The sequence below is a fragment of the Choloepus didactylus genome, chromosome 2 (genome assembly GCF_015220235.1).
Source record: "Choloepus didactylus isolate mChoDid1 chromosome 2, mChoDid1.pri, whole genome shotgun sequence".
In the NCBI taxonomy this organism is placed as follows: Eukaryota; Metazoa; Chordata; class Mammalia; order Pilosa; family Megalonychidae; genus Choloepus; species Choloepus didactylus.
Genome location: NC_051308.1, coordinates 104,057,822 through 104,075,607, shown reverse-complemented (window position 1 = coordinate 104,075,607; position 17,786 = coordinate 104,057,822). Strand labels below are relative to the sequence as shown.

Below are 17,786 nucleotides of genomic sequence, written 5' to 3'. Positions count from 1 at the left end.
TTTCAGCAGCCATCTTCAGACTCTCTCTCATCTGCATCTCCTGTGCGTTCTTCAAAGTGTCCCTCTTGGCTGTAGCAGCTTGCTCCTTCTGTCTGATCTTATATAGTGCTCCAGTGATTTAATTTAGACCCACCCTGAATGGGCGGGCCAACACCTCCATGGAAATTATCCAATCAGAGTCATCACCCACAGATGGGTGGGGTGCATCTCCATGGAAACACTCAAAGAATTACAATCTAATTAACACTGATAGGTCTGCCCACACAAGATTACATCAAAGATAATGGCATTTAGGGGGACATAACACATTCAGACTGGCACAGAGAGAGAAAAGCAGGGTAGGGAAGAGCTCAGAGAAGGGAACAATCACTGTGGGTGGTGATTGTTAGAGAAAACTTCAAGACAGTGAAACTTGAGCAGAGGCATAAAGGAATTCTAAGACTGATCATAGTTCTTAGGGAGAAAGGTCATTTTAGAGGTCATTTAGATCAACCTCACCCCACAGAGGAAGACAGTTTTTAAATCTTCTGCTTAACTCTTCTAAAAATTCTCAAGGCAGACCATTCTGTTTTTATACAACTCCTAATTGTTAAAATATCCTTTCTTCACGCTGGCATCTGCCTCCTTGTAACTTTCAGCCATTGCTCTCTGGAGTTACACAAAATGACTGGTTATTGTTTCCCAGTGGCAACCCTACCTTCAAATATTTTAATATACTTATTATACTCCAAACTAAACTTCCTTAGAACCTTGAAATAGTCTTCATATGACAGGGTTTCACAACCCTTCCTCAAATGAGTCCATCTCTATAGACAATCCTTTGTTACTGCACCAAGAACTGAACCCAAGTACTGGAGAAGCCATCTCTCCATGAGATAGACAGATCTCAGTTCAAATCCAGTTCCCCAATTTCTAGCTGTCTGTTTTCAGCCAACTCATGTCTCTCTAAAACTTTCTGCATCCAGAGATCGTTATGATGATATTGATACCATTTGCCTTATGGTAGCATAAGGATTAAATTATATAATGCATATAATATATTTAGCACAAGGCCTGGCACATTTTAAGCACAGGAATGATAGCTACCATAATCATTCCTATTTCAGTCTAACAAATGTAGTCTGAATTTGTGTTATATGCAAGTTTCAAAACAACGCTATGACCTTATCCAATTAGTTAAGAAAAACATCGAACAAGGACAGAGTTGAAAACAGAATCCTGAAGTGATCTCTCTCCAAGTTGGCATGGTACGTTAATAGCATTCTGGGTATTGACATTCTCAGATGTTCCTCCTGAGAGATGTCTGTGCTTCTGGCATATTTTTTGTCTTATGGATACCATGAAATTTGTAACAAATCCCATTTTTCATTTTTGCTTTGGTCTCTAGGAAGACCAAATCCAAATTTGCAGTCCAAGTCCAAAAAATTCACATGTTCCAGTGTACTAACTCTTGACTTTATCTGATTATGCTATGCAATTTTCCCTTAGTTCTGATATATATATATATATATTTAATTCTTTTAGCCTTTTTGGAAGAAGAGATTTTGTGAAAATACAAACATACTTATATTTTATTGTGTGCTGTGGTGCACTACTCATACCACCCTTCAGGAATAAAGGACTCTGAAGAGAGATAAATAGTCCAAGGTTACATCCCCTTTCCAGGATTGCCTACATCCAATGACTGGGCCATGTGTGTAATTCACAGTTCACCTTGATAGACGTTTGAATGGAGTGGTGGCATATAGAAAGAAGACTGTGACTAAAGACAGTTCAATACAGATTCTGCTGAGACAGGGGAGCAGAGAAATGAGGCAGCAGCTGGAGGGGATGTTAGATGAAGGCAGAGGCGGTATTTTGTTTAGATGGAAATACTTCTATGCAAATGTCAATGATCCAGTAGAGAGGAAGAAATTAATGATATATGAGAAAGAGAGGATAGTTGTAGGACCAAATCCTTGAGAAACAAAGAGGGAACAGGATCCAGAGCATTAAAAGGGAGCAACGACCTATCCACCTTAACAAGAGGGAAGTATATGTTACAGATGCAGGTGAGTTGGTAGATTTGTTGGTCAGAAAATAATGGAAATTCCATCAGAGTTCTTCTGTTTTCTCAATAGACGACAAGGTAAGGTTATCAGGTGAGAGTGCAGAAGGAAAAGGAAATTCAGGAGATTTGATGAGTGGGGAGAAGTGGAAATGGTTGTTTATAAAGCAGAACCTGAACACACTAGGGAAGTGTATTAGGACTGGTTGACAGTGTTAAGTGCCTACTGGATATTCTGTACACAAATAGAGAAATTAGTTAAATTGGTGTAAGGTTTTACTCCAGCTGTTCAACTGCAGGAATAGAGTAGGTGATTGGCTGGTTTAATCATGGTTGGGCTTTTCCTAAGCAAATGATAAAGGGAGAGAGCAGCAAGGATGCTAAAGAGATTTGCAAAGGAGTAACTTTTTATTAATTCTCGCTATCTCCTTCCAGAGTTTCTTTTTGCAAATATGAGCAATTATAAATATATATCCTTATTACCTTCATTTTGTTTGTTTGTTTGTTTTTAACACAAAAGGAAGGTATACTACAATTTTTCAACTAACAACATGTCTTGGAAATCTTCCGCATGAGTACACTGAGAGTGTCCTTATTCTTTTTTACAGCTGCACAATATTCTATTGTATACTTCTAATGTTGTTTATTTAGCCAGTGTTTTAATTTCTCAGGCTGTTGAAGCAAATACTGTTAAACGGTTCAGCTTAAACAATGGGAATTTATTTGCTCATGGTTTTAAGACTGGGAAAATACCCAAATCAAGGAATCATCAAGGCAATGCTTTCTCCTTGAGGACTGTGGCATTCTGGGGCTGGCTGCCAGTGATCCTTGGTTCCTCCGTCATATGGCAAGGCACTTGGTAGTGTCTCCTGGGGCAAAGCACATGGCAGCATCTCCTGTTCTCTTCCTTCTCTTCTGGGTTCCATTTCAGCTTCTTGCTTCCTGTGGCTTTCTCTCTGTGTGTGTCTGAATTTCATTCTCTTATAAAGGACTCCAGTAATAGGATTAAGACCCATTCTGATTGAGGTGGGTCACACCTTAACTGAAGTAGCCTCATTAAAATGTCCTACTTACAATGGGTTCACACCCACAAGAATGGATCAAATTTAAGAAAATGTTTTTCTAGAGTACATACAGCTTCAAACCACCCCAGCCAGTTTTACTTTATGGATATTTGGATTATTTCCAGTCCTTTGCTAATATAAATAGTACAATGAATAAACACATAAATATATCATTTCACACAGATATAAGCTTATTTGTAGGAAAAATCTCCAGAAATGTGAATGCTGGGTAGTTGTTATTTTGATTAATATTGCCAAATTGCCCTCCACAGGGGTTGTACCAAGTTACATTTGGATGATCTACTGGCATGCCTGTCTCAAAGAGGGTGTTATTAAACATTTGAATTTTTGCCAATCTGGTAAATGAAAATTCATGCCTCAGTTTGTTAATTTACATCTCTTATTATGAGTGAGTTGAACATTTCCATAGGCTTAAGAGCCATTTGTATTTTATTAACTGTCTCTTTATATTCTTTGCTCATTTGGGAGTGGGAATGGGGGTGGATAATTGTCTTTTTCTTATCCATTTGTAGGGTCTTTTTATATATTCAAGCAATTAGCCCTTTGTGTATGCTCTAAGTTGAATATTTCCCCCTATTTACTGTTTGTCGTTTGACTTGGTTTATGTTGGCCTTTTTGTTTGCTTGTTTTTGCAGCAGGCTTTTGCTTGTTTATAGTTTCATTTGTCAGACTTTTCTTTTATGGCTTCTAAATTTTGAGTCATATTTAGAAATATCTTCCTCGCTTTCAGGAAAGAATTCTTTATAATTTCTATATTTACTTTAACTCCATGATCCATCTGAAATTTATCTTGGTGAAAGATGTGAGGTATGGGACCTGACTATCTAACCATTCACATTGTTTTAATTACTAACAATTTATGATATATTTTAATAGTTGGCAGGGCTAACTGGTGCTCTTTTTGGAAACTTCCTGGCTATTCTTGTTTTTTTTAGTAAGTTGACACATTTATGAAGTTGAGTCTTCCTATAAAAGAATCTTTTTAAATCTTTTCATTGTGTTTCAACATTTTCTTCATATAGGTCTTAGACTTCCGTGATAAGTTCATTCTTAGATATGCAAAAGAATGATGACAATGATGAACCATGGAATCTAAACTGGATTAGGAGGGAAAAGAGAGCATGAGGAGGATAATAGATAGCAAAGAATTGGTAAGATCAGTTAATTGGAGGACTTGATAGGATGAGGAATATGATTAGGAATGGGAACACTACTAGAATAAATGAGCTGGAAGGATTTCCCATTGGGAAATGCTGTTGGGTCTGGTTTCTCAGGACTCTCAACCTTCTTGACTCATTTTCTTTTTAGAGTCTTCGTCCATGAACTCAACCTGTATTTTCTTTGAACTTTAAAAATTTGCTCTCCACTTCTTGTGTCTAAGTGTGCTTAGTGTTTTCTCCTTTGGTTAATATTACTCCCATGCAAACACTAATCAAAATAAAGCTTGTGTAGTTTTACTGATATCAGACAAAATAGATTTTAGGGCAAGAAGTATCACCAGAGATAAAGAGGGACATAGTGAGAAAAGAATCCATCAGAAGAAGATATAACAATTCTAAATTCGTATATATCTAAAAACATAGCCTCTAATACATTTAAAGTAAAACTAACAGAACTAGAAAGAGAAATATACAAATCCAAATCATTGTGAGATTTAAACACATCTAAGTAGCTGATAGAACAAAAATATCAATAGAAATATAGATTTGAACAACATAATTAAACCAAACCTAACTGAAATATATAGAACACTGCACCTAAAAACCCTGCTCAGCTATAAAACTGAAGAAAGCAAACAATATAGTTCGGCAGGCCAGGAAGGGGGCTAGAAATCTCATTTATGGTGACAGAAGATAAATAACAGTTGCCTAGAAAGAGGGGAGGGATAGAATTGACTGGTAGTTTGAAGTAAAGAATATGCCCTCTTTTAATGTGTTCATGGAACATTTACAAAACTTGACCATATACTTGGCCAGAAAACAAGTCTCAACACATTTTAAAGGATTCAAACCAAACAAAGTATGTTTTCTGATCAGAGTGATGTTTAAACCCGTGTGTTCACTTTGTAAAAATTCATTGAGCTACAAACTTATGAAATCTGACTCTTCTATTAAATATATTTTCTTTTAAATAGGACATATTTTTCCATTGCCAGTCACAAGTTCCCTTCCATCAAGTTTCAATGTCTATACTTTGTATTTACTTTATGTTTACTATTTATACTTGTATATACATCTCTAAATCCATACCTTCTGTATGACAGATACCTAATCTATGTTATCCCGTTAAACTCTCACAACAATCCAAGTAGATAAGCCTTTTAAACCCCATTTTACAGATTAGGAAAGTGAATGTCAGAATAATTAAAAGTAACTTGCACTAAGCCAGAACTGCAAGTCACAACTCTGACTCATAGCCTTTGCTCTTTCCACAGAACACGCATGAGTAGTATTATTCCTAGCTTTCTTCCCCTCACATTCCCTTTCCACCCCACAGGGACTTACTAAACCCTCAATAAAAATTCAACATCTACTGAGTACCTCCTATACACAAGGTTCTGGTTTATTTGTTAGCCATACAAAAATGAAATAAACAGCCCCTACACTTGAAGAGCTCAGTCTAGAGAGGGAGAGCATAGCAAGTTATAATTCAGTGTGGTAAGTGCTACAAGAGAGGGGTGTATCTTGTCCTCTGTTCTCTTGTGTCTTCTGTCCTCCATATAATTCAGTTATATAATTTTATCTGGTTATTTTTCTCCCTTCTCCTTCAGATTAATGATGAAGACTGCTAGTCTCCTGCCAAATACATTCTTCTAATTCTTGTGAAATTCAGATTGGTACAAAGGAGACTGGACACTTCCCAAACAGGGAAAATAGTCAGTAAAGGGCAGGGTCTGGAAGGAGCAGGGTCTACTTAGGACACTAAGGAAACCAGCCTGATGGGAGCAGATGCTGGAAGATTAGTTTGGAAAGGCAGGGTGACGCCAGATCTATGCTACAGATTGCTCCAAGGACCAGGCTGAGACATGTGCTTGAACTCCTAGGCAACAAGGATCAGTTGTAAATTATCAACTCTGTCTGATAAGATAAAAATGTTATTTTGAGATTGGGCAGGCAGTAGTGTTTCATAAATGTTCAATAAACATTCCATTGTTTCATAAACATTCCATTGAATGTTTCTATTAGAAGATTCTGAAAGGTTGGGAGTCTAGTGAGAACCCATAATCCAGGCTCTGGAGGTAAGAAAATGAAAGACAATTTTGAGGCGTTCACAATCAATTGGGAAAGACAAACAAATTAACAATAAAAATGCAGTGTAGTAGAAATGATGAGACAGCTATACATAAACACAAACCTGGGGTAGAGAAAGTATGTTGGGAGGGGGGGTGTCTAATTTAGAATGAAAAGAAAGGCAGATGTAGGTATGTCACATTGGTGAGGAAGTGCATATAGCTGGTTAGCTATGAGGAAACAGAAAGAAACCTTAAAGGGTAAGGTAATAGGGTGGAACAGCCCATCAGGGTTATGAACCAAATGGTTAATGAGGGAGAAAGAAGAATGTTCTCTTCACAATGATCAAGCCAGAGGCATGGTCATGTAAGGGACCAGGTCAGTTTACTTCCAGGATTTTTTTCTAACCCTGCTCAGCTGTAAAACTGAAGAAAGCAAGCAAGGAAGGGGCAAACCAGGAAGGGGGCTAGAAATCTCATTTTTGATAAAAGAAGATAGACAGTACTTGCCTAGAAAGAGAGGAGGGACAGAATTGACTGGGAGGGGACTTAAGAAAAAATCCTGGGGATTACAGTGTTCTATATCTTGTGGTGGTGGTGGTTACAAAGGAGTGTAAAATTGTCAAAAATCAATGTACTAAACACTAAACAACTGTGCATTTTATTGAAGATAGATTATGCCTCAATAATAATATTTTTTTTTAAAAAAGCATAGAACAGTTAAGACTCAAAGAAAGAAAGAAATTAGACCCCAGGAAAAACCTCCCAACCAGTCTGAGAACCAAAGAGATTTGGATATTTGGGGAAAGGGTACTAACACCTACTATTTGCTGGACCCTGGGCTAAACTCTTTCACATATTTCAACTTTATCTCCAGACCCAACTATGTCCAGCTAAGCTCAGACAGTAATGTATTTTGATTAGCCTTGGGAGAGAGGAGGATGGCTCTGTGAAAGAGAAGCTGGATGCCCAGATGAACGGAAGATTTTATAGTGTGGAGTGTGGATTGTCAGGTACAACATGTAGGAGGGCTGGGTTCAGTCCAGAAGGGAGAAGGAAAGAGGAAAATGAGGTGAGAGAAAGGCAAGGAATGCAGGAAATGTCTGAAGAAGTTTCTTCAAAAACTTTCAAAATCAGAAAATTGAGTCTCTCTCTGACCCAGCCTTCTCTTCCATGGGTAAAGAAAAAAAAAAAAAAACTTTAAAAACTAAACTTAAAAAGTTAAAATTCTAACACTGAATATCAAAAAGGTCTGGAAGGATATGCATCAAACTAGGCAACATGCTACAGGAAAATTAGATACCCATTTTGTAGTGTTGAATTTTGTTTCCATAAGTATTTACTGGTTTCATTTTTTTTTAACCAATTAAATTCTTTTGAGCTCAGTGTGGGATCAGAGAACACTGTTGATAAAAACTGGACCTGTTTTGGTGAAACTGAAAGGGGTCCTGTGCCGGTCTGTATATATTATGTCCCCCAGAAAAAGCCATATTCTTTAATGCAATCTTGTGGTGGCAGATTGATTAATCTTTTTGTTTAGGGTGTGACCTCTTGATTGAATGTATCCATGGACATTCAGCCCTGCCCATTCAGGATGGATCTTGATTAGTTTACTGGAGTCCTTTAAAAAGAGCCACACAGGCCTGGATGTTTACTTGCTGACTTTCGCTGATGCTGATGCTTAGAGATACCTGGAGCTGCAGACAGAAGGACGTTTTACTAAGATATGAAGCCCAGAGTTTGCCCCGGGCTATGCTAAGACAGGACCCCCAAGCACTTAGACAGAAACATGCTGGGAGAAAGAACCAAGAACACACAGGAGCTGAGAGAGGAGGTAGAATACAACCTGGGATCAGCAATGCCAGCCACGTGCCTTTCCAGCTAACAGAGGTTTTCCAGACACCATTGACCATCTTTCAGTGAAGGTAACACCTTGTTGATACCTTAATTTGGATATTTTTATGGCCTTAGGACTTAAATCTGTAGCTGAATAAACCCCCTTTATAAAAGCCAATCCATTTCTGGTGTTTTGCATAATGGAAGCATTAGTAAACTGGAACAGGTCCTCCCACCTGTAATCTGTGTGACACATCTGTAGGGATGGAGGGTACCCTCCATTCCCTCACCCAACAGCCTTGAATTCTCGTCTCATTTCCTCAACCCAATGACAGAGTTTGAGGACAGTGAGGTTGGAGCTGAGGAGATGAGAGCCTAGAGCAAGGGTCTGCAAACTTTATCTGTAAAGGTCTAAATATAAATATTTTAAACTTTGCAGGACATACAGTGTCTATCACAACTCTGCAGTTTTAGCATGAAAGCAGCTATAGACAATACCTAAAAGAATGGATATGGCAGCCAGACCAAAGGGGTCATAGTTTGCTGACCTCAGGCCTAGAGTACATGTTCTCCCTCCTAAGTGTATATTAAAATCACCTGAGGCACTTAGAAAACAACTACGTCCCAGGCCACCTTCTCAAATTCCAAATCTGGAGGGATGCCTAATCTCTTTTTTTTGTTTGTTTGTTTGTTTTTAGCTACCCAGGTGTTTCTGATGTGCATCCTAAGCTGAAAACAACTGTTCTGGAAGGAGACTTGTAGTCTCTCAGAAAACTGCTGATATGTATTTGAGGACGGAGAGGCTGGGGAATAGATGAACATTAAAGGAGAAAGGACCCAGGGCTGCATTGAGGTCTATGATTAGAAATGTTTTCAGTCCACTAGGCAAATTAAGTGCTTCCAAGATTTTGATTAAATGTTCTTTATTTGATGTTTTTGTGTGCACAGCATGACAAGGAGTTGCCCACCCAGCAAGCAAGTCAGCTCCTAGTTAAGGTGGCCAGGGAGTGTCATTCGGGAAGAGTCAAGGGAGGATGAGGGGCAATCAGTAAGCCACCTTCAAATTAACCCTCCTTCTCGAACCATTCTCTATAGGCCCCAGCATAGTTGCGAGCCCTGTAGAGACAAAGAGGGGTGAGGGAAGGACAGACCTAGGAGGAAGACCCCAATCACTGCCCAGCTAGCAATCCACACCTTCCCCATACCCAGTGTATCCAAGGCCCCGGGCCAACTGCATAGCCTGGAAGCCCCGCTTGCCCATCTGACAGAAGAAAACGAGGTTCTCATCTTCCAGCTTTGGCTTCTCAGCTGAGTACAAAGCCTGGAAAGCAGCTGGTTCCATCTGCAGGGCACTTGCCAACTCAGACACTGGGAGGAGGAGTCAAGAGGATAGAAAAGAAAGCCAGCATCTTGGCAATCTCAGGTTCAGGGGTTTGGCCAGGAAGAGCTGGGCCCAAGAGGTCAAACAACTCTCCAGGGGGGCTTGAAAATACAAAGAGAAGCCCATCAACACATGGTTCCCACTCCCACCCTGTTCCCCAACTTCAAGGACAAGATAGAGCCTACCAGCACAGGAAGTCAGCCAAACAACCTTTGAATGTGAGCCACTTCCCGAGTTGCAAGGAGGAGGAGCGAACACTTCAGTCACCCAGCCTCAGAGAGCTCAAGCTTAGAGAGAAGCTGGTCTGCCCCTCCCTTCACCGCCTGTTTTCCTTTCAAAACTGGACAGGCCAGTTATGCTGCCAGAATCCGCCTCCAATCAGCCCTTCTCTAGGGAAGCTTAGGGGTGGCTTAATGGAATGCAAGATCCCCGTAACCAGTATTCTCCCAATGCCATCCTACGTGAGGTGCCACTAGCTAACGCCTTCATTGAGTGTCTCTACTCCACCACCGGGCGTTCCCTCTTAATCCCATACCCGGGATGTTGACTGCCCCTGGGATGGTCCCAGCTGCCGCCTCCTCCCGAGATCGCACGTCGATGAGCCGGGCCCGGCCCGAGGCTAGAAGCGAACGCAGTTCAGGAAGCGAGACCGTAGATGCTGAGAAAGGGGTCACGAAAGCCTTCAGCGGAGAGGGACAAGGCACGGCTGCCGCACGGCCCCCTCACCCGGCAGCGCTCCGTGCAGGTGGAAGTGGGGGGCGTGAGGACATCCTCGGCCACGCCCCTTCGCTCGCCCCATAACATACACCTCCACCGGGGGGGGGGGTGTCCACGCGCTCCTGGAGCCATATTCAGGACCGAACGACGTGCCAGGTCTCCCCCACCGGTACCTCGGGCCATGGTGCACACCACGATTGCAAGTCGCAGGAACGCAGACTTAGCCCTCTCCCTCGGCGCCGGCAGCATCTCCACAGCCCTCCCGGAACCGAGACCGGAAACGGAAGCGAAGGCCCCGCCTCTGGCCCCGCCTCCGCAGCACCTGTTCGCGATGCTGCCAACAATCTCCGGAAGGATCCTCAGGATCGCCCAGCGTGGGCCGAAAACGCCACACTCGTCTGGCCCAGGGGCCGAGGTTCAAGGTAATGAGCACAAAAGCAGCACCCCTCTCTAAACAAGGTCCTGCCCTTACTGGTCAAGAGCAGTGTGCCCCCTCCCTGCTACCCATGGACCCACAAATGCAGGAAAAACAGGAGACAGCTGTACCTCTGAACAATTTTATCTTTAAAAAAAAAAAAAAGAAAAAGAGAAAAAGAAAGAAACGCCCCCACAAGGGGGAAAGGCCCCCAGTGGGCCTCCTCCTGCTCTCCCTGGCTCCAGAGACTTCTGCATAGGCCTGGCTGCTTGCTGGCCAAGCTCCTCTTCCCCCACTTCTTGCTAAGGCCTGTTCCCCAGAGTCGCCAGGTGCACATCTGAACCTCAGCTCCAACGAAAGGAAGAACCAGTGGAAGTGCCAGAGTATCACCTGTCAGCAGACTCTGCTGGGTACTCTAAGCAAGCACAGGACAAGACCCCCAGTTTAGTGTGTCCAGTATCCAGCATGGAAACAGCACATGCATTGTGCAAGAAGAGCACAAGGGCCCAGGAGCTGCGTGGTGCGGGTAGGCAAGGCTGTCAGTGCACGTCCACATTGTGTTTCACACCACTGTGGGCTGCTGTATCACAGGGCCACAGTTCAAAGATACGCCTTCTGAACTACCCCCAGTCCCATGCCAAAGGTGGGCAGTGAAGGAAAGGGGCACAGGAGTAGCCTGTTGCTCCTGGGCTATCTGCAGTTCTCAGAAAGGGGCTATATATAGGGCCCAAAGCCCCTTGATCCCCATGGTTAATTGCTGTCATTCTTGATGACGACCTCTACTCCATGGTGCCGCAACTGAGCTCGTAGCAGCAGGTTCTTGTTTTTAAGATCTTCCACCTGACATGGGAAGGAGGCAGTAAAGGAAATGTGTAGAAAAGTTGGCACAGCCAAGTCCATGAACTTATTCAGGCATGCACTGGTGAGGGGAAAGCAGTAAAGCCCTCTCTGTGGAGAACCAAGTATGGACCTCCAAACTGGGTCAGTTGCTGTGGCGGAAGAGGAAGGGCTATACTGAGGGTAGGGATCTGACCTGCTGTCGAAGCACATCATTGTCCAGCTGCAGTTGGTCGAGCCCCTGCAGTTCCTCAGACAACCGGTGGTTACTCTGTCGAAGCTCCTGGATATAATCACAGGCTTTGGACAGAATTCCACCTTTACTCTGCAAGAAAAACTCAACAAAATGAGCACTAGGATTTAAGATACCTGGCTTGCTTTCCAAAAGCATTTTCACACATTGGACCTCATTTTCCCCTAAGCATGGTGGTTTAACATCTCTCAGGGACACAGGAGCCTCAGACAGAAATAAGAAAAGATGACTACCATGTATGCCCCACTTATTACTACTTCCGGAAATATTGGGAGACAATTCAGGCATCCTGCCCACTACTAGGGTTTCCATGACCTGGCCAGACTTGGTGCTCTCCATGGAGCAGTCTGGGATGATCTTGGACAGCTGCACAATCCAGTTGTTGATCTTGTCCCGACGGCGGCGCTCCACTGTGGGGGAAAGAGGAGGATGAGGTAGCTGGGTGAGAACTTACCACAGTCCCCAGGACAAAACTACCCAACTCCCCTCCACTTGCAAACATCACTACTGTCCCCAAACCCACCAGTCAGCTTCTAGCTGCACACCCTGATCATACCTACCTTCATTGTGCTGAGCCCTACGTTTCTCATCGCGAGTTGTCCGAGGAGCTTCTGATTTCCTGACAACAGAGCCCAGAGTGAGGCAAGGACAGAAATAAAAGGGAGTTTAGGGGAAGGGATTACATAAGATTTGGCAAGAATCAAGACCACTCATGGTAATTGGGGGGAAAAAGGTCACTCACGGGGAATAAGGGTGAGTCCTAGGGGCAATGGAGCGCTGGCTTCCTCCCTGCAACACTTCTTGTGGAGACATCATCACAAAGAATTGACCTATGAAGTTACAGGTTGGGTTCTGTCAGGACATGGAACTAGGAACCCCACCAAGCTCTGAAGCCAAGGTCCTAGGACCCTCCTCTAAACAAACATGCCCAAACTCACTGTCTACTTAGGTCTTAGTGATCACCTAAGGGGTCATGAGTGAAGGCTCACTGCCCACCAGGCATGTCCCACGACTTGACCTAGCCCTTTTACAGCCAGTGTCCTCACACAATATCTTACCAGTGCCGGGAGGAGTTGCCTGCCCCAGTAGTGCCTCTGAGCCCTGGGTAGTAACAACAGCAGCTGTACTTCCTGATGTGGTACCCCCTGCTCCATCTCCCACTGCAGTGCTGGGGAAGTAAGTATAGTGCGTCTCAGCAGCTGTCCCCTCTGTGTCAACTGCATCATCACTGGTGAATGCACCCTGGATCACTGCCTGGGAAGGAGAGCAAGAGAACAAGAGTCTAGTGACAGTCAGACACAGCTTCCCACCACACCACTCTACAGCTTCTATCCCTTGTTGGAGAGTAGAAGGACATCCAGAAAGGGAGAGCCTAGTATCTAAGGATAAGGCAGCCCCAGATGCCACACAGTCTCTAGCTTCACCCCCATTCTACTGGTTCCCATCTTCATTTTACTGTTTAGACCTCTAATCCCTCTCCCAGCCCATACCCCTATACCTGGGTCATGGACTGAGTTGCAGGATAGCCACTGATGGCGCCACTGCCCTCAGTCTGGCCATCCAGCTGTCCCTCAGACACCTGGATCACCCTGTACATCACCTAGAGTGTGGAGAAAAGGAGGAGGAGGGGAAGAGAGAAGAAAAAAGTAAGCACTGGGGATCCCAGGGCCCCCTATTGAACTTCTCTTGGATAGGGTCCCAAAACAAGAGTTCTTCAGAAACACAGATTCGGCCATCCTCCCTTCTTTGCCCTACAGACATCACAGCATAACTCCTAGCCCACAACAATCTTTACTCCATGCCTCATCCACCCCCAAATAGTCCACATCTTCACCTCATCCTCCAAGTCAAATCTCCCCAAGACATGTTCAATTACCTCCCTCAATCCCAACCCCAATCACACCTGCAGCCACCTGGCCCCCTCCCTTACCTGGCCCCCATTCTCAGTTCGGAAGACGTACTTGACGTTGGGGTCAGGGAAGGTGGCAGCTGACTGGATGCTGGCGATAGCCACACTGGTTGGGTCCTCCCCAGTTGCCACTGCACCTGAATTAAAAGAGCAAAGGAAAAGTCTATGAGCTGCCTTTCTCCCACTGTTGCGCTTGCATGGAAGGAGGAAGATGCACAGGAGATGGGGCAAAGAAGAGGCCATGATGTGCTCTCAAATCTGTTGTTACCACTCACCTTCCTGAATCTGCACTGTCCCCTCTTCTGTTTCAGCTGTTTTCTGCTGCCTGTTTGTGGGGAAGAGACAAAAGAAAGGATATGGAAAAAAAAATGAATAGGAAGCTCACAGACCCAGTAATATATGGCTCCCAAACTCAGTGGCATTTCCAACAGATGCTAGATTAGATTGGAATAACAACAGCTAGTATTTACTGAGTGTTTACTATGTGCATAGCCATTGAGCGAAGCACTTAACATTTAAAACAAAGAACATCCCTATAAGGTAGACAACACTACCTGCACTTTGCAGGTATAGAAACTGAATCATACAGCCAGTAAGTGATGGAGCTGGAACTTGAATCCAGGCGTGACTCCAGAGCCAATTACCACTGGTCACATTACCATTTTCCCAGACCACCTATCTCCCACCCCAGACCCCACCTCTTCTTCACTCACCCCTTCATCTCTCTGTGAGGGGGCACATCCGAGGAACTCGTCCTTTTCTGGAGGTCTTCGTATCTCCCGCCTCACAGCCCTGTGTGCTAAGTCCTGGGAAAAGACAGGGAGTTTGTAATGCATCTTAGAAAACAGAAAAGCATCCCTGATTCTAGAACCTAGGCTTCATGAAAACAGAGCCAAGAACATAACCCCATCAGTCTCTCCTATTCTGATGCCTAGAACTGGGCAAAAGTGGATGAAAAAGTCACTCTACAAATAGTGTTCTTTGCCCCTCCATTATCACTTCACCTCCATCTGGAGAGGGGATAACTGGACTGGAAGACAGAAACAACACATATCTGGATGGATTATTATAGTTTTATGATCTGCTATGACAGCAATTCCATGGGATTAGGAAGGCCCATGTTATTCCATTACTAGCAAAGAACACAGGGCCATGGACACTGATGCTACATCCAGCTCCTCAGCCACATTTTGTGTACCAAGAAATCTCTGTTCTCAACTCTACAGAGAGGAAAACTGAAGCCCACAGCCACTGGAAAACCATCCCTAGCCACAAAGACCAGATTTTGTCCTCGGGGCCTATTCCACTCAGAGAGCTCTTGTTTTGGAGTGTCTAGATTTACGTCATCCGTTGGAGACCCTAAAGCCCAAGTACAGCATCTTTAAGCCCCTCTATTTTATTCACCAAGCCTTCCTGAAGAACACATTTGCTAACACGTTACCATGACAACTCCAAATCAACTGAGCCTCAACAAGAATGGGAAATGCTCCAGGCTCAGGGTCCTAAGGAAGAAAAGACAATGGGGGAGGAATCCATTCACAAGGTGTCTTAGGTTGCCAGAGCTGCTATAACAAGTACCACAGACTGGTTGGCTTAAACAACAGGAATGTATTGTCTCACAATTTTGGAGGCTAAAAGTTCAAGGTGTTGGCAGGATCATGCTTTCTCTGAAGGCTGCAGCATTCTGGTGAGAGCTTGCCAGTAATCCACAACTAGGTCTCTGCCTCCATCACATGGCCATCTATCTCATTCTGTCTCCTGAATTTCCTCTGCTTATAAGTCATAACGGATTAAGGCCTCCTCATTCAATTTGGCCTCAGCTTAACTAATATCTTCATATATCCTATTTACAAATAAATTCACATCCACAGGACCAGGAATTAGGACTAGAACATCTCTTTGTGGGGGTTGATTCAATCCATAATATAAAATGCCTGCCTTAGGACCTTAACACTTAGACAGAGGAAACGAAGAACAAAGGGCTGAGCAGACATATGTCTCCAGAATTAGCTACCTTGTTCAAGGCAATAAAATAATCCCAACATGAAATGGGCAAGATTTTGTCAATTCTCTCTCCCCCACATACGCTCCCCCACACCCTAAACTCTTTCCTATCGAAGGAAAATCTTCAGGCTTGGATAAGCCTTGGAAAGTCGGTGTTCAAGGAAAGTATTTTTAAAAAAGAGAACTGAAAGTGAAACTGCCAGAGGAAGTAACGCTGCAAGGAGATCCCAGTCCCTAAGGGGAAGTAGCACTAATGTTTCAGAACCACCTGCCTCTCCATCCTCAAAGCAGAGGAGGAAGTACCCCTCCGGAGGCTTGCTGCCTTCACTGCATAAGGAGGTAAAGAAAGAGTGCAGGGAATAGGGAGGCATCCCTATTATCCACAGCTGTCAGCCAGGGGTAGTCTCTGAGGACACCCAGTAACGGGGTCAGGCTTCTCAGTTGGACATCAGAAAGTATTTCCTATTAGGGATGTACGACACGGAAATTGGGGTAGGATGTGGGGAATGTACGCTCGGGCAAGGAGGGACAAGCCAGAGCCCTTGCTAAGTCTGGACACAAAGGGGAAAAAAATCAAGAAGTGAGGCGCCTCGTCTTTGCCTGGGAATGCGGCGTCTCCCTGCAGGGCCGCCAACCAGCAGGCGCTGACGGAGCTGAGCGCTCTCCAGGCGCTCACCCTGGATCCCGAGCGGTGACCCCGCCAGCCCCACCGCGCTCACCCCGCGCCCCGGCTGCTCCGCAGCGGAGGCAGGAAAGGGCGCCAGAGGGTCGGGGGGCCTCGGCGGCCGGATGCCCCCAGCTGCGATCGGCGGCCTTGGAGCGCAGGAGGGCGGGGGCGTGAGCGCTCGGGGGCGGGGAACGAGTTCGGCCCACTAAGGGGGTAGGAGATAAAGAACCAGGCGCGGCCCCCTCCCCCAAAACAAAGGCTTCCTCCACAGGAGTTCCCTAACCTAAAAAACTAAAACAAAATCAAAGCTGCCCAGCTTTGCCGGTTCACCACTCTCCAGACTCCCGTCCGGTCCTGCACTCACCGGCCAAAGCCGCCTCAGTCGCTGCTTTTCCCGGACCGTGTTCTCCCCGCGCTGGACCCGGGTAGCTCCATGGACAGCTGCTCATGCGCACTCCCAGCCTGCGGCCATGTCGGTGAAGGGCGGAAGTTTCTCTCTCGGCCCGCCCAGCCTACTCCTCGCCACTGAGTCGCCCCACTTCCGTTCGCTCCATCTTGATGCGGGTTGAGGAATGTGGAGTAATCCTGGGGCCTAAAAGAACCAACTACCAGGATCCCAGGACAGTGACAGTGGAGTCCTTACCGCTTTCGGCAGGAACCGGAGAAAAATGGCTAACTTGTACTACCATATTTTTGCTTAGCGGGATCTTTTTAGGCTCAGGAGAAGAGGGATGGAGTGAGGCCAGCTTAGTTCGGGAGGGTTGTCGGCTGGAGGCGCCATCTTTAACAAGGGCTATTTGGGAGGCCATCTTGGATAAGTACATCTATTTGAAGTGTTTCCTATAGGAATTTAGGAAAGCTGTCTGTGCTTACTCCTTGCTATTAGCGTCAGCCGTCCATCACCCAAAGACCAGGCTTCGGTTTCTGTGGAAGGGATCTTAATTCCCATTCTCCCTAGTCAGGACCTACCCTTAATGGATAGTGTGGTGTAATGAGAAGAGCTCAGGCTCTGGGGCCCAACAAGTCTGGGTCTCAAACCCACATGCATGTGCCACTTCTTATCTCTGAGATCTTTGGCTAGCCTTTTAACTTAATTGGGCCTTAGTTTCTTTGTCTGGTGAATACAGATATCAGTACCAATCTTACAGAATTGTTATGTGAATTAAATAAAATGAAGGACATAGATTCCATGTACATAGCATACCTAGCCCAGTTTTTAGCACATAACGAGCATGATGTAAATGTAAGTTTCTCTTCCCCTTTTCCTGACCACTGTGAACCCAGCTCTAGTTTCTAGCCACAGATCTCCATGACAACAACGAGGAAGAACACCCAAACAACAAAGAGATGTTTGCTCAAACATGAAAAGATGATACCTACAACCCCAGACTTTAATAAGAATAACG

At 44.6% G+C, this 17,786-nt stretch overlaps 2 protein-coding genes across 4 annotated transcripts; both read right to left on the bottom strand.

Moving 5' to 3' along the window:
* Positions 1 to 9,103: 9,103 nt before the first annotated feature.
* On the bottom strand, positions 9,104 to 10,836 carry TSTD1 (thiosulfate sulfurtransferase like domain containing 1). Its single transcript, XM_037825555.1, has 4 exons — positions 10,469 to 10,836; positions 10,114 to 10,236; positions 9,403 to 9,565; positions 9,104 to 9,313 (listed from the first exon to the last, which is right to left on the bottom strand). The coding sequence occupies exons 1-4, from the start codon at positions 10,542 to 10,544 to the stop codon at positions 9,262 to 9,264; spliced, it is 414 nt and encodes a 137-aa protein (XP_037681483.1). The 5' UTR covers positions 10,545 to 10,836; the 3' UTR covers positions 9,104 to 9,261.
* Positions 10,837 to 10,882: 46 nt separating this feature from the next.
* On the bottom strand, positions 10,883 to 16,935 carry USF1 (upstream transcription factor 1). Of its 3 annotated transcripts, XM_037825554.1 has the most exons (11): positions 16,745 to 16,935; positions 14,423 to 14,515; positions 13,985 to 14,034; positions 13,731 to 13,846; positions 13,299 to 13,400; positions 12,859 to 13,054; positions 12,543 to 12,630; positions 12,361 to 12,419; positions 12,116 to 12,210; positions 11,744 to 11,872; positions 11,461 to 11,550 (listed from the first exon to the last, which is right to left on the bottom strand). In XM_037825554.1, the coding sequence occupies exons 2-11, from the start codon at positions 14,428 to 14,430 to the stop codon at positions 11,461 to 11,463; spliced, it is 933 nt and encodes a 310-aa protein (XP_037681482.1). In that variant the 5' UTR covers positions 14,431 to 14,515; positions 16,745 to 16,935. The 3 variants fall into 3 exon arrangements, with proteins under 3 accessions (XP_037681480.1, XP_037681481.1, XP_037681482.1); XM_037825552.1 differs by having other exon boundaries at positions 10,883 to 11,550; positions 11,744 to 12,210; positions 16,745 to 16,901; XM_037825553.1 differs by lacking the exons at positions 14,423 to 14,515; positions 16,745 to 16,935 and having other exon boundaries at positions 10,883 to 11,550; positions 11,744 to 12,210; positions 13,762 to 13,846; positions 13,985 to 14,035.
* Between the last annotated feature and the right edge of the window lie 851 nt (positions 16,936 to 17,786).